Source organism: Geotrypetes seraphini, chromosome 8 (assembly GCF_902459505.1).
Source record: "Geotrypetes seraphini chromosome 8, aGeoSer1.1, whole genome shotgun sequence".
Classification (NCBI taxonomy): domain Eukaryota; kingdom Metazoa; phylum Chordata; class Amphibia; order Gymnophiona; family Dermophiidae; genus Geotrypetes; species Geotrypetes seraphini.
Window position 1 is genome coordinate 16,162,338 of NC_047091.1, and position 24,264 is coordinate 16,186,601.

General features: G+C 46.2%; 1 protein-coding gene across 2 annotated transcripts in view; it reads left to right on the forward strand.

Annotated features, from left to right (window-relative positions):
• Positions 1–890: 890 nt before the first annotated feature.
• Positions 891–24,264, forward strand: part of ECH1 (enoyl-CoA hydratase 1) — a 48,041-nt gene continuing 24,667 nt past the window's right edge. The window contains exons 1-2 of one of the 2 annotated variants that reach the window (XM_033957474.1): positions 891–1,175; positions 16,433–16,610. In XM_033957474.1, the coding sequence (XP_033813365.1) occupies positions 1,145–1,175; positions 16,433–16,610 (209 nt within the window). In that variant the 5' untranslated portion in view covers positions 891–1,144. Of the gene's footprint in view, positions 1,176–1,443; positions 1,596–16,432; positions 16,611–24,264 lie in introns of those variants that run through there. The other variant, XM_033957475.1, reaches the window with a different exon arrangement.

Below are 24,264 nucleotides of genomic sequence, written 5' to 3' on the forward strand. Positions count from 1 at the left end.
ATTTTATTTTCCTCCCATTAGTGCAAAGGCAATCTGGCAGTAAGTAAACTTTGAAAGTGGTATATTTAGGGTTACCAGGTGTCCAGATTTCACCGGACATGTCCGGGCGTCCAGACAGCTTTTCAAAACCCAGTACTTTGTCTGGGTTTTGAAAAGCTAGTAATGGACGACTTCGAAATGGCATCTGTGCATGCACAGACACCGTCCCAACGAGCAAACAGATCGAAGGGGCAGGGATGGGGGCAGAACAGGGCATGGCCATGGGTCTGGATTTTTGTTCCCGAAAATCTGGTATATTTGACTGAATAACTTGGCCAAGTACTGCCTGCGTGTTGATATTTCTATTTCACAGCTACAAATATTTATGTTTTAAAGTGTCTGTGGGTTAGTTTGGGAATATTGTATCCTGTTAAAAGGATCCTCAATCCCCTCTGGGTGGCACCCCCCTTAACTGGTTGGGGATTTCCAAGTCTGCCTCTTCACCTGCTGCCAGTTAAGTTTGGACAAATTTCGGCAGGACAGAATCAATCCGCCTCAAAACTCCACTCTGGAGGATTTGGTGGGATATAATATCACATATAACATAACGCAAAAAAATATAAGAAACACAGCAACAACATATGTTCTATTCTACCATCATAAAGCAAATAACCCTAACAAGCTACAACGTGGATCAACACCAGTAACTCGAAAATGTCATCATTGGTGTTCCCTCAATAATTAACTTGCGAGTTTGTTTGTACTTTAATCCTGCTAATGAATCATTTCAGCAACATCTGTGGAGCTGTCTTAATAATACAGAATTTTCTGAATATGGGGCCTGAGACCTGCCGGTTTTATTTCTAACTAATCCCAGCAGCTTTCTCAACCCGTCCGCCATCTTAGATTTGGTAGCGCTCCCCATTTAGCTGCCGTCGGGAACGGTTCACTTGAGAGAAAACTCGAGCAATGCGAGGCATACTACGAGATGCACAGCCTGTCCCGACCTTCAACCTCAAGTAGTAGGGAAGAAATAATGGAAAACCTCTAGAAAGCTGCCGCGCTCTCATCACATTCCCTCCATCTAAGATGGCGGATAGGGGTGGGGCTACGGCGGCCTCGGTCAATCATTAATACGAACGTATTAACTGCAGGTTGAACGACCATGGTTCTGCTGAGAAGAGTCCTTCAGAAACGTGAGTAAGCAAGAAGTTGGGTGGGAATGGATATTAAACCCGAGACCAAGACCTTATAACCACAAGTTCCGTGTTTCTGCCTCCATTCCCTCCTCCCCTCCCCAACTGTCTAATCTTTTCCCAGGCGCAGCTCTTCTTTCTCCCTTTTTAGTTCTGGCGTCTAGCTCTGCCTCTGATTGGTCACAGAGCATCACCTGATCTTGCAATAGCCTTTGGTCTTGTCTGTAATGGACCACAGAAAAGTGAAATGTTTTCTGACAACAAAAAAAGTGTATACCATTTTTAAAGTTTTGTGTACTCTTTGTTAGAAAAAGCAAAATATTAGCACTAGTTTTTGAGTGATAAGTTAAACTGAAAGTACAGAAAAAAGTTCTTTGTGGCCAAGCTGTGGTTTTAATCCTTCCTGTAAGGATTACTCAGGTGTGTGCAATTTTTTTTTTCATGTGAGTGACAAGTTCTAAAAAATGTTTTCATGTGAGCCAGAAGTTCTAAAAACCAACAATTTTCCAGATTTGCAAGTATTTTTGTTAAGGTTACCAGATTTGCTGAAGAAAAAAGAAGACATGTGGCCCTGCCCCAGTCCCGCCCTCCATACAAACCTCCTCTCTTCTTCTTCATAAGGACATGAGAATAGCCTTACTGGGTCAGACCAATGGTCCATCAAGTCCAGTGACCTATTCAGGTCACTAGTACCTGGCCAAAACCCAAGGAGTAGCAATATTCCAAGCTAATGATACAGGGCAAGCAGTGGCTTCCCTCATGTCTTTGTCAATAACAGACTATGGACTTTTCCTCCAGGAACTTGTCCAAGCCTTTCTTAAAACCAGCTACGCTATCGGCTCTTACCACATCCTCTGGCAAACGCGTTCCAGAGCTTAACTGTTCTCTGAGTCTTGGCCTCTGAGCATGTGCAGATGCAATGCAGTGAAGTGCACACGTGTGTGATGCCATTGCGTCACATCTGTACAAGCTTGGATGCCTTCCAGATATAGCCCTGAACTTGGAGCCTTCCAAAACTTGGACAAACTGCCAAGATTTGAAATGTTTTTCCGGACGTCTGTTAACTCTAATTTTTGTATGCGACCATTTAAAATCTGTGAGCGACAACTCCTAGAATGTATAAGCAATTGCTCACGTGTTCAGGCAGGGATCTCAAAGTCCCTCCTTGAGGGCTGCAATCCAGTCTGGTTTTCAGGATTTCCCCAATGAATATGCATGAGATCTATGTGCATGCACTGCTTTCAATGCCTCATTGGGGAAATCCTGAAAACCCGACTGGATTGCGGCCCTCAAGGAGGGACTTTGAGATCCCTGGCTTAGAGGGAACATAGGTTGGCCTTCCACTGTATATAGTGTGTGTTTTTGTTGCATTTTACAGATCACCCTTTAACAAACAGCAAAGTGGTTTTAAAAATCCAGAAAGGAAATACATCATAAATAGGAAATAGAAAAACATAAAGATTATTATTCCAGTACAACACAGAACTACATGGCAGCAAACTCAGCCTTCAGGTTTTGAGGGGAGCACAAAATTGAAGATATGACATCCCAGGGGCTCCTAAGTTTTGATGAAAGATGAGTGCTTTGGATTCATTTTATATATGAGCTGATTTGTTTTTTTGTTAAGCAGCCTGAATAGTAAAGATGTTTTTGCAGATTATGCTTTTTGATATAAAAATTAAAAAAAAAATGCAAATAAAATCTGTCTGATGAGGAGGCTGATTACTTGTATTTCAAAGCTAAAATTTTTGTTTCTGAGTGTAGCCTCTGAGGCCTGAGTAGTGCTTTAGTTACTACAGTAAAAGTGTTTTGTAAAACTGGAATCACAAGGAGTCCAGCAGGATACAGACCCATGTAGACAAAACAGGTGTAAAATAAAAGTGGTGTGGGATAATGGACCTTCCACCAAACAAAGCCAATGGATGAAACCAAAGCCAGAGGACAGATACTGTTAAAACTGTTTATTAACATCCAAGTTGAACAGTCCAAACCCAACACAGTACTGTGTTTCGGTGTGGAGAACACGCCTGTATCAAGGGTACTGAGAACCTGAATCTCGTTCAAATAGTAGGTGATGCTTAAGTATCTGTACACAGTACAGCTCTTTAAAATGGTCACAGGCAGCGAAAATTAATGCAAAACTACCTACAACTAACCCCACACCTTATAAAACTGGAATCCAGAACCAACCCCAGTAGTGGAGGAGTAACCTAATGTTTAGCAAACAGTGGGAATAGGGGATCAGGATTAAATTCCCACTGCAGTCCTTGTGACCCTTAAACCTCCACTGCTCCAGGTACAAAAACTTGGCTTATGAGCTCACTAGGAACTGAAAAAAAGTACCTGAATTTAAATGTAAACTGCATTGGCAGTGCCACAGAAAGGCAGTACAGTATATCAAATGTATTACCCTTACTTTTACGCAGCACACACATGTACATTTGCTTTAATATCACAGCTCTGTCCATGCAGTTTGTCTGGAGCTTGGAAAGCTCGAGCTCAAGACCACGTCTGGAGAGGCATCGAGCATGTGCAGATGTGAAGCGATGATGTCACATGCATGCATGCAACATCACATCTGTGCATGCTTGGAGGCCTGGACTCGGGGTGGAAGAGACAAGGTTTGTGTGGGGCTGGGAGGGTGGAACGTGCTGGGGGTGGAATGGGGTAGGGCTGCATGTCCTTTTTTTTTTTTTTTGCACAAACCAATCTGTTAACTCTATGTATATCCCTGCTCCAGTGGCGTACCTAGGGGGGGGGGGGGGGCGGGGGGGGGGGGGGGGCGGGGGGGGGGCGGGCCGCCCCGGGTACCAGCCCTAAGGGGGTGTTCCCGGCCTTGCCGTTCAGTCCCCCGCCACCCCCGAAGGACCGCTCGCCCCCCTGGCCTCCCCGCACCACCTATGAACAGCCGCAGCAGGATCGCGAAGTCAGCGTCAGCATCCCTGCGCTGCTTCCTACGACGCGATCCCGCCCCTCCTCTGACGTCAGAGGAGGGGCGGGACCGTGGCGCAGGAAGCAGCAGGGATCGCTGACGCTGACTTCGCGATCCTGCTGCGGCTGTTCATAGGTGGTGCGGGGAGGCCAGGGGGGCGAGCGGTCCTTCGGGGGTGGCGGGGGACTGAACGGCAAGGCCGGGAACACCCCCTTAGGGCTGGTACCCGACGCTGACTTCGCGATCCTGCTGCGGCTGTTCATAGGTGGTGCGGGGAGGCCAGGGGGGCGAGCGGTCCTTCGGGGTGGGTCGGGGCATCAGGCCTTCAGGGTGGGGCGGGCGGGCAGGCAAGCAGGCTTTCAAGGGGGAGGGGGGTGACAGGCAGGCAGGCAGGCCTTCAAGGGGGGACAGGCCTTCGGGGGGGGGGGTGCAGACATTCAAGGGGTGCAGGCCTTCAAGGGGGGCAGGCAGGCCTTCAGGGGGGTGCAGACCTTCGGGGGGGGGTGTAGGCCTTTGGGGGGGTGCAGACCTTCAAGGGGGTGCAGGCCTTCAAGGGGGGAAAGGCAGGCAGGCCTTCAAGGGGGGGACAGGCCTACAAGGGGGGGGGACAGGCCTACAAGGGGGGGGGGGACAGGCCTACAAGGGGGGGGGACAGGCCTTCAAGGGGGGGGGGCAGGCCTTCAAGGGGGGGTGCAGGCCTTCAAGGGGGGTGCAGGCCTTCAAGGGGGGAAAGGCAGGCAGGCCTTCAAGGGGGGGACAGGCCTACAAGGGGGGGGGGACAGGCCTTCAAGGGGGGGTGCAGGCCTTCAAGGGGGGTGCAGTCCTTCAGGGGTGGGGTTTAGGCCTTCAGAGGGGGACAGACCTTCGGGTGGGAGGTAAAGTCCTTCGGGGGGTGCAGGTCTTCAGGGGTGGGGTGTAGCCCTTCGGAGGGGGGACAGACCTTTGGGGGAGGGGGGGTCCTGGTGTAAAAGTACACAGAGGGAGGGAGGGAAGGGGGGGTTCAAAGATACATGCATATGCCAGACTTTGGGGGTTAGAAATAATGGGTCTAAAAACAGAGGAGTGGGAGAGAGATGGTGCATAATGGGATTTAGGGAGGGAAGGAACAGAAAGGGAGAGAACTTGGAAACAGGGGATGGTGTGGAGGGGGGATAGAGATACTGGATAGGAGGATAGTTGGGAACAGAAAGGGAGAGATGGTGGATCCTGGGGTGGTGGGGAGTTGAGAAAAGGTGAATCTGTGGATGGAGACAAAAAAAAGGAAAGATGCCAGATCTCCGGGAGAGGGAAGGGAAACGGAAGGGGAGAACAGAGATGGCAGACGGATGGTTAGCACGGAGAAAGGAGACCCTGGCAAGCAAGACAACAAGAGCCTGGGACCAACAAGATTTGAATATTGATCAGAGAACAAAAGGTAGAAAAAATAATTTTATTTTCTGTTTTGTGATTACAATATGTTAGATTTGAAAAGTGCTGAAATAACATATAAAGGAACAAAGCCTACTTCAAACAGCTTTTATCATACAGTGGTGCTCAGATTCCAAGATGGAAGATGAAAGAACTCAAAAAGGGCAACAGCCCTAAAGAGTCTTAAATGGTATCGATCATTGCACCGGATTGTAAAAGATGTTATGAAGTACTAATAAGTGGTTTGTAAAGTTCATAAATCCAAAGATTGCAAAAAGGTTTATAGTCCAATTTTTAAGCAACTTTAAATGATTGGAGCTTCAATGAAGTAAATAACTTAGCTGAGATATAAAGAGTGCATAGGTGTAACCGGGTCCTGACGCGTTTCGCCGCTATGGCTTCTTCAGAGAACCCACTCGCAATCAATATATTCACTGCTTATTTTCAGTATAAGTCCTGCAACATCAAAAAACAAAGTGCATGGAGATGTTGAAATGGATAACATTAAACTAAACCAAAAAACTTTACCAGACTCTCGACGCTGTCGGCGGGACACCTACTGTTGATTCTGTAATCTTTCAGTTTCCTGTGACGTAAGCGCTCAGCTGAGCACCCGGCATTTATACACTGAAGAAGATGTCAGTCATCTAGTGGAGGAACGCCCACCATTCTACTTCTTTATTCAGGCCAGAGGGAGTAACCGTCCTCCAATGATAGATCCAGCTTTGTTCACGTTTCCATAGCCATGCCTGGGTATTACCTCCCCTACTGCCATGAGCCACCTCTAATACCGTGAATTGTAAATCTTGAAGCTGGTGCGACATAGCCTGCCAATGTGACACTAAAGGGGCATTGATATCGCCCCTTCTAATTTTGCTGAGATGTTCTATGATTCGTGTTTTAATGCTTCTGATAGTATGTCCGATGTATAACAGATTGCATGGGCACTGAATGAGGTAAACAACCCCTGTGGTATCGCAATCCGAAAATTGCTGTAACATGTGTTGCTTAGGGAGCAGGGGATGGTGAATACAAGAAGTTTCCAAAACATGCGAACACATAGTGCAATTGCCACACTTGAAATGTCCTTTGGGCTCAGGTATCAGGATTTCACCTGATGTATCAACAAAGTGAGACTTGGATACAAAATCCCTTAAGTTTTTGCCTCTGGAATAAGCAAAAAGAGGTTGTTGCCCCAAACATTGGTGTGCCTGAAGAATGTGCCAATGTGTGTTTATGATTTTTTTAATATGAAATGCTTGATAAGAGTAAGGCAACGTGCACACCAATCGAGGTTCGCGTTGGTCAAGAGAAGGTTGCAACAAGTAATCACGGTGAGCAAACAAAGCCCGTTTGTAAGCTTTTTTGATAATGCTGTGGGGGTACCCACGTACACTGAACCGTTGCCACATGTCATCTGCCCGGAGTTTAAATTCTTCTCTAGTACTACACAGGCGCCTAAGTCTTAAAAATTGGCCCACTGGTAAATTGTTCTTCAAATGCCGAGGGTGATAACTCCCATAGTGCAACAACGTGTTTCTATCAGTGGGCTTGCGGTGAATGGTAGTGACAAAAGTGCCTTCATTGATGGTAATGTGAATATCCAAAAAAGCTATATGAGTGTATGAGGTGCATGCAGTAAATTGCAAATGTGAGTTGCATGTATTCAACCACTGTAGAAATTGATGAAATAAATCTAAAGTGTTAATCCAGATCAAAAAAACATCATCTATATATCGTTTCCATGTGTATATTTCTGGAAAATATGTAGATGGATAAACAAAAGTGTCCTCGAAATCTGTGACATAGAGACATGCCAAGGACGGGGCCATCGTGGCCCCCATCGCAGTTCCTTGTATTTGTTGGTAAAAATCAGCATCAAACATGAAGTAATTATGTTGGAGAGCAATGCTGGCAATAGAGACTAAAAAATCTACTCTGGCTTTAGACAATTGGAGGGTGTCAAGATGTTTGCGTACCACCTCAATGGCACTACTCTGCGGAATATTAGTGTATAAGGCCTGGATGTCAAGCGTGACTAATACTGCTCCCGGAGGAATACTATGTGGCTCCTGGAGCCAGACTAACATGGATGTAGTGTCTTTTACATAGGACTTAGCACCAGATACTAAGGGTTTCAAATAGAAGTCTACAAAGTCTGACAGTGGCTCTAGAACAGAACCAATGCCAGAAACAATGGGGCGCCCTGGAGGCTTAGTCAGGTGTTTGTGTATTTTAGGGACGAAGTATATCACAGGGATAGTGGGATGATTTTGATGAAGGAACCGATACTCCCTATCTGTGATGGTCCCCTGTTCTAAAGCCTGTAAAAGAATGTGATGAATGAGGTCAGCAATGCTCACCGTGGGATCACAGGGCAGAGCTGAATAATAATGTCTATCGCTGAGTTGCCTGCGGGCTTCAGCCACATAGGCAATAGTGTCTTGTACAACGATACCCCCTCCCTTGTCAGCCGCTTTGATGACAATGTTCGAATCATTGGTCAATGTCCTTAAAGCTGTGATCATCTCAAGTGACATATTACGTCTACAATGAGAGGGTTGCTGTTCTAGATTCAAGATGTCCTTCTCAACAAGATTTTGAAAAACTTGCAAGTGTGGATCCAACGGCCCAGGAGGATTCCATGTAGAAGTTTTATGTAACTCTATGGGGCCGGGCTCAGAAGGTTTGTCTTGGAAAAACAGTTTTAAGTTACACTTTCTAATGAGTTTAAATAAACTGATCCTAGTGTCCAAAGGGTTGTAATTTGTAAAAGGAACAAATGACAACCCTTTGGAAAGAACAGCAACCTCACTCATCGTCAAAGTCCTACTGGATAGGTTGAACACATTATTCCCTACATTCAGGGTTTCGGAGGGCGTCTCCCCCTGGTGGACCGAGGACCTCCTGTTTTGTGGGAGGCCGTCCCTTGAAAATTTACAGTGGTAGATCGGGTTTGAATTGGACCTGTCATTGTTGAGCTACTTGAATCAGTGCTGGGGTCTTCTCCACTAGATCTACTGGAGGACTGCGCATAGGTAATCTTTCTAGGCTGTCGAGAACGTTTATTGCGGTCCATCCAGGGGTAAACATACCCCCGGATGTAATCACCCTCATCCCTTTTGAATTTGGCGATTTTTGTTTTTCTAATGTCTGCTCTAAAGTCTTCCATAGATTTTTTGAATTCAGACATTTTAGTGGTGAATTCATCTGGTTGTAGTGTATTTTGCACCAGAGACACTTTTTCTAGGAATTCAGATTGGTAAGTATTTAATTCCTGTTTAGTAGTGTCTATTATGAGTAGCATTAGGTCTTGGGAACATTTATTTAATATGGCATTCCATTTTTCAAGAAAGCCCCCATTATCCAAAAAAAGACGGGGTTCAGTCCGCATTCGCAGACCTCTTGGAATACGCTTTGCTCTACAGTACTCGGCCAATGTAGCAGCGTGCAATTCAGCCCGAATAGATCTTTTTTGCAAAAAACTTAAATTTTCCCAGTCTACTGATGGTGTTGTAACATCTTCCTGTGTAAATAGTTTAAATGATGATAAAATATCATCTGCTTGTTGATCCGTGAATGATAGCATGGTGTCCCAGCCTGTAGTCGCCATGATAAAGTGACCCAGATAAATAGGTGCTGAATCCCAATATAAACAACTGGGTAAATATCAAAAAGAATGTTCCTAAAGGGCCATTAACGCTGAAATAACATATAAAGGAACAAAGCCTACTTCAAACAGCTTTTATCATACAGTGGTGCTCAGATTCCAAGATGGAAGATGAAAGAACTCAAAAAGGGCAACAGCCCTAAAGAGTCTTAAATGGTATCGATCATTGCACCGGATTGTAAAAGATGTTATGAAGTACTAATAAGTGGTTTGTAAAGTTCATAAATCCAAAGATTGCAAAAAGGTTTATAGTCCAATTTTTAAGCAACTTTAAATGATTGGAGCTTCAATGAAGTAAATAACTTAGCTGAGATATAAAGAGTGCATAGGTGTAACCGGGTCCTGACGCGTTTCGCCGCTATGGCTTCTTCAGAGAACCCACTCGCAATCAATATATTCACTGCTTATTTTCAGTATAAGTCCTGCAACATCAAAAAACAAAGTGCATGGAGATGTTGAAATGGATAACATTAAACTAAACCAAAAAACTTTACCAGACTCTCGACGCTGTCGGCGGGACACCTACTGTTGATTCTGTAATCTTTCAGTTTCCTGTGACGTAAGCGCTCAGCTGAGCACCCGGCATTTATACACTGAAGAAGATGTCAGTCATCTAGTGGAGGAACGCCCACCATTCTACTTCTTTATTCAGGCCAGAGGGAGTAACCGTCCTCCAATGATAGATCCAGCTTTGTTCACGTTTCCATAGCCATGCCTGGGTATTACCTCCCCTACTGCCATGAGCCACCTCTAATACCGTGAATTGTAAATCTTGAAGCTGGTGCGACATAGCCTGCCAATGTGACACTAAAGGGGCATTGATATCGCCCCTTCTAATTTTGCTGAGATGTTCTATGATTCGTGTTTTAATGCTTCTGATAGTATGTCCGATGTATAACAGATTGCATGGGCACTGAATGAGGTAAACAACCCCAGCTTTAAGGACATTGACCAATGATTCGAACATTGTCATCAAAGCGGCTGACAAGGGAGGGGGTATCGTTGTACAAGACACTATTGCCTATGTGGCTGAAGCCCGCAGGCAACTCAGCGATAGACATTATTATTCAGCTCTGCCCTGTGATCCCACGGTGAGCATTGCTGACCTCATTCATCACATTCTTTTACAGGCTTTAGAACAGGGGACCATCACAGATAGGGAGTATCGGTTCCTTCATCAAAATCATCCCACTATCCCTGTGATATACTTCGTCCCTAAAATACACAAACACCTGACTAAGCCTCCAGGGCGCCCCATTGTTTCTGGCATTGGTTCTGTTCTAGAGCCACTGTCAGACTTTGTAGACTTCTATTTGAAACCCTTAGTATCTGGTGCTAAGTCCTATGTAAAAGACACTACATCCATGTTAGTCTGGCTCCAGGAGCCACATAGTATTCCTCCGGGAGCAGTATTAGTCACGCTTGACATCCAGGCCTTATACACTAATATTCCGCAGAGTAGTGCCATTGAGGTGGTACGCAAACATCTTGACACCCTCCAATTGTCTAAAGCCAGAGTAGATTTTTTAGTCTCTATTGCCAGCATTGCTCTCCAACATAATTACTTCATGTTTGATGCTGATTTTTACCAACAAATACAAGGAACTGCGATGGGGGCCACGATGGCCCCGTCCTTGGCATGTCTCTATGTCACAGATTTCGAGGACACTTTTGTTTATCCATCTACATATTTTCCAGAAATATACACATGGAAACGATATATAGATGATGTTTTTTTGATCTGGATTAACACTTTAGATTTATTTCATCAATTTCTACAGTGGTTGAATACATGCAACTCACATTTGCAATTTACTGCATGCACCTCATACACTCATATAGCTTTTTTGGATATTCACATTACCATCAATGAAGGCACTTTTGTCACTACCATTCACCGCAAGCCCACTGATAGAAACACGTTGTTGCACTATGGGAGTTATCACCCTCGGCATTTGAAGAACAATTTACCAGTGGGCCAATTTTTAAGACTTAGGCGCCTGTGTAGTACTAGAGAAGAATTTAAACTCCGGGCAGATGACATGTGGCAACGGTTCAGTGTACGTGGGTACCCCCACAGCATTATCAAAAAAGCTTACAAACGGGCTTTGTTTGCTCACCGTGATTACTTGTTGCAACCTTCTCTTGACCAACGCGAACCTCGATTGGTGTGCACGTTGCCTTACTCTTATCAAGCATTTCATATTAAAAAAATCATAAACACACATTGGCACATTCTTCAGGCACACCAATGTTTGGGGCAACAACCTCTTTTTGCTTATTCCAGAGGCAAAAACTTAAGGGATTTTGTATCCAAGTCTCACTTTGTTGATACATCAGGTGAAATCCTGATACCTGAGCCCAAAGGACATTTCAAGTGTGGCAATTGCACTATGTGTTCGCATGTTTTGGAAACTTCTTGTATTCACCATCCCCTGCTCCCTAAGCAACACATGTTACAGCAATTTTCGGATTGCGATACCACAGGGGTTGTTTACCTCATTCAGTGCCCATGCAATCTGTTATACATCGGACATACTATCAGAAGCATTAAAACACGAATCATAGAACATCTCAGCAAAATTAGAAGGGGCGATATCAATGCCCCTTTAGTGTCACATTGGCAGGCTATGTCGCACCAGCTTCAAGATTTACAATTCACGGTATTAGAGGTGGCTCATGGCAGTAGGGGAGGTAATACCCAGGCATGGCTATGGAAACGTGAACAAAGCTGGATCTATCATTGGAGGACGGTTACTCCCTCTGGCCTGAATAAAGAAGTAGAATGGTGGGCGTTCCTCCACTAGATGACTGACATCTTCTTCAGTGTATAAATGCCGGGTGCTCAGCTGAGCGCTTACGTCACAGGAAACTGAAAGATTACAGAATCAACAGTAGGTGTCCCGCCGACAGCGTCGAGAGTCTGGTAAAGTTTTTTGGTTTAGTTTAATGTTATCCATTTCAACATCTCCATGCACTTTGTTTTTTGATGTTGCAGGACTTATACTGAAAATAAGCAGTGAATATATTGATTGCGAGTGGGTTCTCTGAAGAAGCCATAGCGGCGAAACGCGTCAGGACCCGGTTACACCTATGCACTCTTTATATCTCAGCTAAGTTATTTACTTCATTGAAGCTCCAATCATTTAAAGTTGCTTAAAAATTGGACTATAAACCTTTTTGCAATCTTTGGATTTATGAACTTTACAAACCACTTATTAGTACTTCATAACATCTTTTACAATCCGGTGCAATGATCGATACCATTTAAGACTCTTTAGGGCTGTTGCCCTTTTTGAGTTCTTTCATCTTCCATCTTGGAATCTGAGCACCACTGTATGATAAAAGCTGTTTGAAGTAGGCTTTGTTCCTTTATATGTTATTTCAGCGTTAATGGCCCTTTAGGAACATTCTTTTTGATATTTACCCAGTTGTTTATATTGAGATTTGAAAAGTGTACATGAGACAGCTTGAAATGGGAACTTTTCTATTTTTGTGAATGGCAAGGCTGAGTTCAGTTAAAATATATGCTTTATAAGAAAATATAATAATGTGTTTTATAAAGTTTATAAGCATTGCTGGCATACTCGGTGAGGTGTTCCTAGTGTTGGTGGTGGTGGTAGCATGTCAGTGTGTTGAGAGGAAGAGGTAGTCTGGGAAATTCTGCTGAGCAAACTCTGGGCCCATTTCCACCCCCAGTTAGTCCACTCCACTCAACTGGTTCACACACTGAGTGGGTCTTTGGGTGTTATTTCTGGGTAGTTGTTTTAGAATCTCTTCCAGTGGTTTGTCAGTATCTCCTTCTGGTCCAAGGAAGGAAACTTTGTCAACCTTAGCATTGACCTTCAGAATATGTTTGTAACAGCGCTGCTTGTGTGGCATTAGGCTATGTAGTGATCGAAAGAAAAAAACAGACCTTTGCACATTTTTGCACTATATGGTGGGTGTATGAGGAGATTCATTTCCTGCACAGTTAAGTCCATTTTTTCTACTGAATAATAGTATAGGTACAATGAAAGTAAATAGCAAAAATGTTTGAGTAGATAATTAAGGAAATCTTTTTCATATTGCTTGCTTATGGACTGGGAAAAAAGACTGTTCAAGCAAATGTCTCCAGAACTGCTTTAATGGAAAAATGTGATTTTTTTTTTTTTAAGTACTTTGTGAAATTTATTGTTGTTGTGAAATTTATTGTTATACTTTGTTTAAACTTAAAAAGCGGTGTCATTAACAGTGAATCTAATCGAAAAATCGATTCAACAGGGTGAATCGGATCGAATGAAATATTTTTCTCTGAATCGGGCAGCACTATTGGCTACCATGAGAATGGGCTACTGGGCATGATGGACCATTGGTGTGACCCAGTTAGGCTATTCTTATGTTATGTTCTCATCTGTAGGGGCCTTTGTTTTCACTTCTTATTTTAATGTATTTTTTTCCTGGGAACTTATCAGTGTTTTTTTATAATGGGAACAAAAATGGAAGAGAATTAATGTGTGTGGAATGGGGGGGGGTAACTAATTTCTTCAGCTAAATAATTCAATCCACTTCAAACAGACATAGGAGAACTCACGCACCATTCACACACCCTCCAACCAAAAACGTCAAAAGAAAAAAACTGTTCGACAACCTCCTAGCCATTCGAGCTGCAACACTTGACCCCCAACTCTACAACCTATTGACCTCGACCACAAACTACAAAACCTTAAAAAAAGAAATAAAAACCCTTCTATTAAAAAAACACATAAAACCAAACTAACATAATCAGAACTGTCCCAAGCATCACCTGCAACTACTCCATATGTACTTCTGATGTCATGACAATTCAGACATAATTTATGTTATGTTATGTTTGGAATAATGGTTACATAAATGAGGTTCAATAAAAGAAAATTTTCTGTGGGAGCATTTGTTGGAACTTCTGTTATCCTGATTTCTTCTATCTGTGGGCTTTCTTTAGCTAACCTACTTATCTGGGGCTTTCCACTTCTGCAGCTGCCCTTTTCACGGTCCACTTTGCGCTTGCACTCTCTGGGGAGGGGGGGTTGGGTCTGGGCTTGGTGGGGTAGGTGTGTCTGGTAGTTTTGTCTGGGTGGTGGCTGGGTGTTTCTTGGGTGCTTGTTGTGCGGATTGGTGTGTCTGGTGAGCGGTCTGGGTGTTGTTGCTTGTGGGGGTTTTTTTCATTATAAAATATGGCTGAGGGTCTAGTCCGGCTTATTATTCTTGTGGGTTCTGGGGTGGGATTTGTTTGCTTGCCCCAAGTTTTGGCCTTTTGTTGTGTATTGCTATGCCTCTCATTGGCAATTTTCTCTTGGGAGAGGCTTGTTCATGCTTGTTGTTGCTGTTACTCTCATTCTGTGTTCTTTTTGATAATGTATAAGTTTCTGTACAGACCATGGTTGCTTGTCTGGACCTTTTGCCATTCTCAATAAAAATACTTTGGAAAAAAAAAAAAAAAAAAAAAGAAAATTTTCACTGCCTGTTTCTATTCTGACCATTTATTCCATTTCATGGTTATTGCAAAAAAAAAAAAAAAAAAAAAATTTTACATGAGGGGGGGGGGTGTCAAAAAATGATGGGCCCCGGGTGCCACATACCCTAGGTACGCCACTGCCCTGCTCAATTCTAAGAACATAAGAGCAGCCATACTGGTTGAAGCCAAAGGTCCATCACTCTTGTTTCCTGCTTCTAATGGTGCACATACAAGGTCACTGTACCTAACAAGGTTCCATGCTGTTTACCTCCATAGATAAGTTGTTTTCTATGTTATGTTATCCCCATATATCAGTGTCTCTCAAACTGTGTGCCATGGCACAGTGGTGTGTTCTGAAGAGATTCCAGGTGTGCCATGAGAGAGTCCAGAATTTTACTTTATTTTTAAAAATTCTCTTCATAAATATACACTAGAATAGATGACATGTACATTACATATGCAAGAGTCTGTCAATGTTATGAGCGTCTGTGTGTGTAAGAATACAACCGCCCAAACAAGCATCATTCTTTGACATGATTAGTTCTTGAAAACTAATGGCAAGTAATTTTAGTTTTATTTTTTATGCAGTAGTTATCCTATACTTGAGCAACAAGTAGAGATTGACTCGGTGAGAAAATTCATCTCCATTCCCGTCCCTGTGGATAACCACGGGAAACTATCTCCATGTCATTCTTTAAGGAGAGAGGGAAGAATCGGAGTATGAATGGGCACAACCACTGACCCTCAAGCCTTGCATTGAAGAATGCTGGTGTAGAAGGACTGAGGTTGAAACATACACTAAAGAATGACAGTCTCTGGTATCCAGAGCTGATAATGTGACGTCATAATGCTTCATTCTACCAATAAGAGCCAACTTCATCAGTGATGTCACAATGGCTTCATTATCCTATACTTGGCTCACATAAGAATCAGAGTATGAATGGTCTTGCATTGAAGAATGCTGGTGTAGAAGGTCTGAGGTTGAGATAGACACTATAGAATGACATGGGATTGTTTCCCGTGGTTATCCGCGGGGACTGGAACGGTGATGAATTTTCTCACCGTGTCATTCTATACCAAAGCAATCGAAGCTCTGTTACCATTTGGATCTTCTTATCTTTTCGAACTTGGATTTTCAGCTCTGACAGATATTAAATTGAAAAAAAGAAAGTGACTGCAGATGGTGGATGATGAAATGCGTGTTTGCTTGTTGACTATCAATCTGCATTGTGAATTAATTTGCACTCAAAAATAAGCTCATCCAATCGCATTGATTAGCAAGTCTATTCTATCTACTTTAGTTTCACCGTTGTTACAATTACCCCTTCCTAGCTTAAAGAACTTTAAATAAATAACTCTCTTAATTTTTTGTTGGTTTTGCAATTTTATAATTTCAATTATAACGTGAAAAACATTTGCTCAATTTAGGATCCACGTTAGCGGTTTTAGTGCACGCAGCTTTGTAGCGCACGCTAAACCCACGCTATGCGGCTAGAACTAACGCCAGCTCAATGCTGGCGTTAGCGTCTAGCGTGGCCGGCAGTTTAGCGTGCACTACACGTGCGTTTAACCGCTAACGCGGCTTTGTAAAAGGAGCCCTTAGTGCGCCAGAGCTAAAAAAAGTTTGAGAGACACTGCCATATTTCCTTTGTTCCTCGATTCAGGTATTTTATCTAACTGATTTGAAAATTGAGAAATATGTAATAGGGGTGGGGGGACACTTCCATCTAGAAAGCTGTCTGATAAATTAGCAAAAGATATATTTTAAAATGCAGATCAAAGCATCCGTGGCTTACTGGGTCTCCAGTTTCGCATGATGACTTCCGAAGCTGGGCATGCAGGTTCCTCATATACCTTCAAGACTCTGAAAGTTTCCCAAGCATCTGACAAAGTATTGCACGTGGAGCTGAACCGGCCAGAGAAAATGAATGCCATGAATATAGCACTTTGGAGGTAATGGAGCAATGTTTACATGAACTGTCAGGCCCTATAATCCTATGGTACAATCTGCGTTTTATATTCCCTCAACTTAGGGCCCCTTTTACAAAGCTGCGGTAATTATGCTACTGCAGTTAATTCCCTTATGGACCTGATGTGTTTACCGCAGCATCATCATTACCGTGGCTTTATAAAAGGTGCCATTAATTGAAGTAAACCCCTGTGGTTGTGTTGTTAGTCCACGTCGGTTCATAGAAATCAAGGTCAACCAGATTATTTTGAAAAGCTTACTAGTGTATTTTCAAATATATGCTTGGAAATTGTTTATTCCACATCTTGGATTACAAAGTATGTCATATTTAATTTGAATAAAAACATTTTTGTTTATGTTGCTACTGTTACTGTAGTATAGTGAATACTTAGGTATCTTGTGGCTAGAGGGGAAGTTACAATCTCTCACAAATTGGTGAAATCATCAGTTTGGATCTGATGATATGTTTCATGTCTAGCACAGTTTTCATGATTCTTATCTCTATTTTATTCTTGAACCAGAAAAAAATCCATTAGCTAAACCAATACTTTTTGTTCTATAAATATACATTTGCCCATCTGTCTGCAAGGGGACAAGTCTGAGGTAGGGTGGAGGATAAGGCAGGAAATGACAAAGTGATGAATGGTGATAAAGCTGCCTCAAGCTCATGGCAGGTCACCTTGCAAGATGGCAAGATTGTTTGCTTATGCTCCTCAGCTAATAACAAAATGGATAAGAAGGGACTTCCTGCAGGTGATCAGGAACTCTATGAGCGTCAGGAGCAGTGCAGGCCATTCTGTGCGGCTCTCTGTGCTAAAAACTGTTAGCGCAGTTTAATAGAAGAGGGGGTAAATGAAGGAAAAAAGCCTCAGAAGTCCATAATTTTTTTATATTTTGCTGTTTTATAGCCTAGCAATCGTTCATAGGCAAAGAAACCTCCATTCATAGCATCCACAATATTCAAAATATACTGAATCGAGCTGTTGCGTGCATGTATGTACATAACAATGATTCTCAGTGAGAACTTATCTTTTTAAGTGTTTACTTTATGTTTTTGAGATCCCTCACTTTTTGTATTGCTTTTTGCATACTTTATCAAAATACATTTGGGAAACTTTGTATGTGCCAAAGAGCAGGTATAAAAGTGTGTACTGTATATGTTTTCTGTGAGGTAATTTTCAAATGGAAATTATCCCAGGACAAGCAGGCATGATATTCTCACATGTGGGTGACGTCATCTACGGAGCCCCAGCGCGGACAGCTTTTCAAGCAAACTTGATTGAAGTTTCAAGTTTGCTATGCTGCACCACGCATGTGCATGCCTTCTTGCCCACTAGAGGGCGCATCCCCACCTCGTGGTCCTCAGTTCAGTTTTTTCCGCGGAGCCAGAAGCCTTGTGGAAATTGTGCTCTTTCTTTTTTGCCTTCTGACACCGCGTCTGAGTCGTTTTTCTCGGTCGCTGTGCTTGCTTTATTTTTTTATTCGTTCGTGTGTTTGTTAATCGTCGAAAAAAAAAAAAAAAAGATTTTTCGTTCGGCTCCGGGGGCTCCCGGTAGCCGCGGCCGCGGGACCTCGTTCCGTTCCCGGCCGTTTTCGATTTCATGTCCCGTCCTTTGACGGGCTTTAAAAAGTGCACCCGGTGCGATCGGCTACTTTCTCTCACCGATCCCCACCGGTGGTGCTTACTTTGCCTGGGTCCCGAGCACCCCACCGATTCCTGTCCCAGGTGCTCGACTTTTCAGCCAAGAGCTCTCCGCCGCCGTCGTGCCAGAATGGCGGAGCTCTTTGCTGTCGACCCCGCGGAGCAGGCCTCGACGTCGGCCTCGGTTTCAGCCCCGGCCTTGACCTCGGCCTCGACTCCCTCGGCCTCGCCGAGACATCCTGCTTCCTCGAAGCCAACCTCGACTTCGAAGTCGACGGGGAGTAAGTCCTCTCTTCCTTCCTCAGCTCCAACTTCGAAGAAGCCATCCTCGGGATCCTCAACGGGGGCGGGTGGGTCGTCCTCGGCCCTGCCCCAAGCGTCGAAGTCGGGTGCCCCATGGGAATACTCGAGACCGAGGTCGCCCTCGAGGGAGCACCCGCCGGCCCCGGATCTACCAGCCATGATGGCGGTGCCGGCTTTTCAGGACTTGTTCCGTGCCCTCATTACCTCGGAGCTGTCCGGCGCCTTAGCGCACCTGCAGCCGGCTTCGGTGGCCTCGGTCTCGGTGCCCTCGACTTCGGCCCTCGGGGTGGTTCCGACCTCGACCCCGACCTTGCCCTCGACCTCGGTCGACCAGCCAGAACGGAGTGTGCGGCCTCGGGACAAGGTGCGGAGAGTTCGGAGGATCTCTTCCACTTCTTCCTCGTCGAGGTCCTCCCGGAGCTCCTCGCCCTCGGGTCGGCCTCGGGCGAAACGCCGGCCGAGGAAGCCCAAGCGTTCTCGCGGGTCTCCTCAGAGGCGCGGTCGCTCCTCGCCGACCGGGGCTGAGACGCTACATGTCTCGGAGCTCCGCCTCGATAATCCGAGGTTGTTCCGTTCCTCCAAGGGAGGGTTGTCGAGAGACTCCTCGCCGAAACGGAAGGGGCAGACCTCGGTGCCTCGTACCCCGGGGACTTCACACAGGGGTTCCTCGGGGCATAGGCGGTCCCCGACCCCGTCGAGATCGCTCGGGGCGGCCTCTTGGGGCTCGGGGTCTGGTAGGGAACCTCATTATTCCCATGAGGCTTCCCCTTCCTTTTTGGAAACATGGGCCTCTCGATCGCCCTCCCCTCCGTCCAAACCCTCCTCTTTTTCCAGATTTGTGCTTGATATGGGGAGGGCCTTGGACCTGGATCTGGTGTCTGGTTCACAATACACCAAGGAGTTTTTAGAGGAGCAGGATTTACCTTCTCCCCCGAGGGAGACCCCTCGTCTGCCTCTTAATAAAGTCCTCCATCAGACCTTCCTGAGGAACTTGGACTCCCCTCTTACAGTCACAGCGGTTCCATCTAAAATGGAGTCGAAGTACCGTACCATCCCATGTAAGGGCTTCGAGAAGGCGCAACTGTCTCACCAGTCGTTGCTGGTGGAGTCGGCGTTAAAGAAGTCCCAGCCTTCTAGGGTCTCCGCTGCGGTCCCTCCCGGGCGGGAAGGGCAGACTTTGGACAAGTTTGGTCGCCGCCTCTATTCCAATTCCATGATGGCGGCCAGGGTCCTTAATTATGCTTTCACTTTTTCATCTTATCTGAGGCAGATGGTGAAGGCATTACCCCGTTATCATGGGGTCATGCCGGATTCCCATAAGGGGGACTTTGGTAAATTTATGGCCAACTTGTCACAGCTGCGCCTATACCTTTTTCATGCGGTTTACGACGCATTTGAGTTGGCCTCCAGAGTCTCCGCCTTTGCAGTAGCGATGCGCCGTCTCGCATGGCTCCGAACGGTTGATATGGACCTGAACTTGCAGGAGCGCCTAGCCAATCTGCCATGTGTCAGATCGGAATTGTTTGATGAGTCCTTGGAGGCGGCGACCAAACGCCTGTCCGAACACGAGCGCTCCATCGCCTCCTTGGTCCGTCCTAAACCACGGGTAACGCCGCAGAAGCCATTTAGACCTCCGCCACGGCGATACCCTCAAAAGTCTACACCAGCATTCTCGGGGCCTCCGCCCAGGCGCCCACCGCAGCAGGGCAGAGGGGCCCAGCCGAAACCTCAGACGCAAGGGGCATCTAAGCCGGCGCCGTCTTTTTGACGTGATGAGCGGATGGGGGCGGGCCCCCTCCGCACTCTCTCCGGACCCCCTGCCCATCGGGGGCCGTTTGCGGGCCTTTCATTCGGCCTGGACTATGATCACGTCAGACGCTTGGGTGCTCCGTCTCATCTCCGAGGGTTACTCGCTAAACTTCTCGGCCACGCCGCCGGAACAACCGCCGGAGGCATCTCTTTGCAACCGAACCCAGCTTCCTCTTCTACTCTCGGAAGCCAGGGCCTTGTTGAGCCTTCGGGCGGTGGAGCCGGTCCCCCCAAACCAACGGGGGCGGGGGTTCTACTCCCATTACTTTTTGGTCCCAAAGAAGACCGGGGACTTACGACCCATTTTGGACCTCCGGAAGCTCAACAAGTTCCTGGTCCGGGAGAAGTTCCGTATGTTGTCGCTTCCGGTTCTCTACCCTCTGTTGGAGGAGGGGGACTGGATGTGCTCCCTAGACTTGAAGGAAGCGTATACTCATGTTCCGGTGCATCCCGCCTTCCGCAAGTTCTTACGGTTCCAGGTGGGGGAGTTGCACCTTCAGTATCGTGTCCTCCCCTTCGGGCTGGCCTCGTCTCCTCGAGTCTTCACGAAGTATATGGTGGTAGTCGCGGCTGCCCTGAGATCTCAGGGGCTGCAGGTCTTCCCCTACCTGGACGATTGGCTGATCAAGGCATCATCCCGGGAGGGGGTTATCTCAGCGACCCGACAGACTATCATCTTCCTTCAACGTCTGGGGTTCAAGGTGAATTTTCCCAAATCGCAGCTGTGCCCTGCTCAATCCCTTCAGTTTATCGGGGCCGTGCTGGACACGGTTCGCCTTCGTGCGTTCCTTCCCTCTTCGAGGCTGGAGGCTCTGCTTCGACTGTGCCGTCAGATTTCGCTGCAGCGCTCCGTCTCAGCACACTGGCTGATGATTCTACTCGGCCACATGGCATCGACAGTTCATGTCACACCGTTTGCCCGATTGCATCTGAGACTCCCTCAGTGGACCTTGGCCTCCCAGTGGCGTCAGGATCGAGACCCGCTCTCCCTTCCTGTAACAGTGACTCCTTCCTTGAGACGCTCGCTCCGTTGGTGGACCAACTCTTCCAATCTTTCCGGGGGTTTGCTCTTTCTCGTCCCTCCACATCGCAAGGTCCTGACCACGGACTCTTTGGAGTACGCGTGGGGGTCTCACCTCGACGGTCTGCGGACTCAAGGTCTATGGTCTGCAGAGGACCGTCTTTGTCACATCAAAGTGTTGGAGCTTAGTGCCATTTTTCTGGCAGCTCGAGCGTTCTGCCATCTACTGCGCAATCAGGTAGTCCTGGTACGGACGGACAACCAAGTGGCAATGTATTATGTAAACAAGCAAGGGGGGACGGGCTCTTTGTCCCTGTGCCGGGAAGCCTTGCGCCTTTGGGAATGGGCGGTCTCCCAGAACATCTTCCTACGGGCGGTTTACATTCAGGGAGAGAAGAATTGTCTGGCCGACAAACTCAGTCGTCTTCTCCAGCCGTACGAGTGGTCGCTCAACTCCCGAGTTCTGCGAGAGGTCTTCGACCGCTGGGGGACTCCTCAGGTGGATCTGTTTGCCTCCCCGGAGACTCACAAACTGCCCCTCTATTGTTCTCGGATTTACTCCCAGGACCGTCTCGAGGCCGATGCCTTCCTTCTCGACTGGGGAGGGAGGTTCCTTTATGCGTTTCCTCCTTTTCCTCTGATCTTGAGGACGTTGGTTCATCTCAAGTCATCCAGAGCCACTATGATTCTCATTGTGCCTCGTTGGCCTCGTCAGCACTGGTTCTCCCTGCTCCTTCAACTCAGTGCCAGGGAGCCTCTACTTCTGTCTGTTTTTCCCTCTCTGCTGTCTCAGAGTCGGGGTTCGCTGTTGCATCCCAATCTTCAGTCATTACATCTGACGGCTTGGTTCCTTTCCCCCTGACTTCGGTTTCTGTTTCTCAGTCGGTCAGGGAGGTGTTGGAAGCCTCGCGCAAGGTCTCGACTCGGCTTTGTTATTCCCAGAAGTGGACCAGATTTTCATCCTGGTGTTCCTCGCACCATCTGGATCAGAGTTCGGTTCCGGTGTCCTCGGTTCTGGAATATTTGTTGCATTTGTCCAAGTCTGGGCTAAAGACGACTTCCATTCGGGTGCATCTCAGTGCTATTGCTGCTTTCCATTGGCATCTTGAGGGACGTTCTCTCTCTTTTCATCCTCTGGTGGTTCGTTTCATGAGGGGTTTAGTGAATGTTAATCCTCCTCTGAAACCTCCTCCTGTGGTTTGGGATCTTAATGTGGTCTTGGCTCAGCTGATGAAACCTCCTTTTGAGCCGCTTGACAAGTCTCTTCTTAAGTTTCTCACTTGGAAGGTGATCTTTTTACTTGCGCTCACGTCTGCTCGTCGGATTAGTGAGCTGCAGGCTTTGGTTGCGGACCCGCCCTTTACTGTGTTCCATCATGACAAGGTGGTTCTTCGCACCCATCCTAAATTTTTACCTAAGGTTGTGTCTGATTTCCACCTCAATCAGTCAATTGTTCTTCCAGTGTTTTTTCTGAAGCCCCACGCTCATCCTGGGGAGGTGGCGCTTCACACTCTTGACTGTAAGAGGGCGTTGGCTTTTTATCTGCAACGCACCAAGTCTCATCGGAAGGTTCCTCAATTATTTTTGTCCTTTGATCCTAATCGGTTGGGACGTCCTGTTTCCAAGCGCACCTTGTCCAACTGGTTGGCTGCTTGTATTTCTTTTTGCTACGCTCAGGCTGGTCTCGAGCTGCATGGTCGGGTTACGGGACATAAGGTCCGAGCGATGGCAGCTTCTGTTGCTTTCCTCCGGTCTACTCCGATGGAGGACATCTGCAAGGCTGCCACTTGGTCTTCGGTTCATACTTTCACCTCCCACTACTGTCTGGATACGTTATCCAGGAGTGACGGCCGGTTTGGCCAGTCAGTTTTGCGAAATCTGTTTTCCTAAATTGCCATCCTCCCACCTGCCCTTTTTTGGTTGGCTTGGAGGTCACCCACATGTGAGACTATCATGCCTGCTTGTCCTGGGATAAAGCACAGTTACTTACCGTAACAGGTGTTATCCAGGGACAGCAGGCATATATTCTCACAACCCGCCCTCCTCCCCGGGGATGGCTTCTTTGCTGGATATGGAACTGAGGACCACAAGGTGGGGATGCGCCCTCTAGTGGGCAAGAAGGCATGCACATGTGTGGTGCAGCATAGCAAACTTGAAACTTCAATCAAGTTTGCTTGAAAAGCTGTCCGCGCTGGGGCTCCGTAGATGACGTCACCCACATGTGAGAATATATGCCTGCTGTCCCTGGATAACACCTGTTACGGTAAGTAACTGTGCTATATGTGCATACTTTCCCTTCAAAATCTGGTATAACTCAAGTGTTAGTGTACCTTAGACTTAAAAAAGTTGGACAAACATTTTCAAAGTTAATTGGTCCCACCCATCTCCTCTGAGCAACTTTGGAGTTCTTATACCAAACCTTCAACTTCAGATCTATCTCTGGGTCCTTTATTTTTGTGCTAACCAACAACAACTACAGCACCTTCTGATATTAGGCTTTGCATTTTTTGTTCTGGACAAAGATATATAAAGTATAAAATGCTAAAATTACTATATATTATTATAATGGGATGTTTTTTAAATTATGAAGCTGGAGTTGGAGTCGGTATGTTTTTTACCAACGCCAACTCCACCCAAAATTTGCTTCTAGCAGCACGAACATGGAACCGAATTCTCACGGCCCAGAAAAAGCAGTGGACACCCCACCATAGACTGGAAAGGCGACACAAAGGACGTGGCATCATTTTGAAGTTGGGGGAGGGGGGAGAACAAGCTCCTCCACACCTTGAATATTATGGATGCTAGGTCTCCCTCCCCACACATCTAGTTTCAAGTTTATTAAAAAAAAATTTAAACCGCTTAA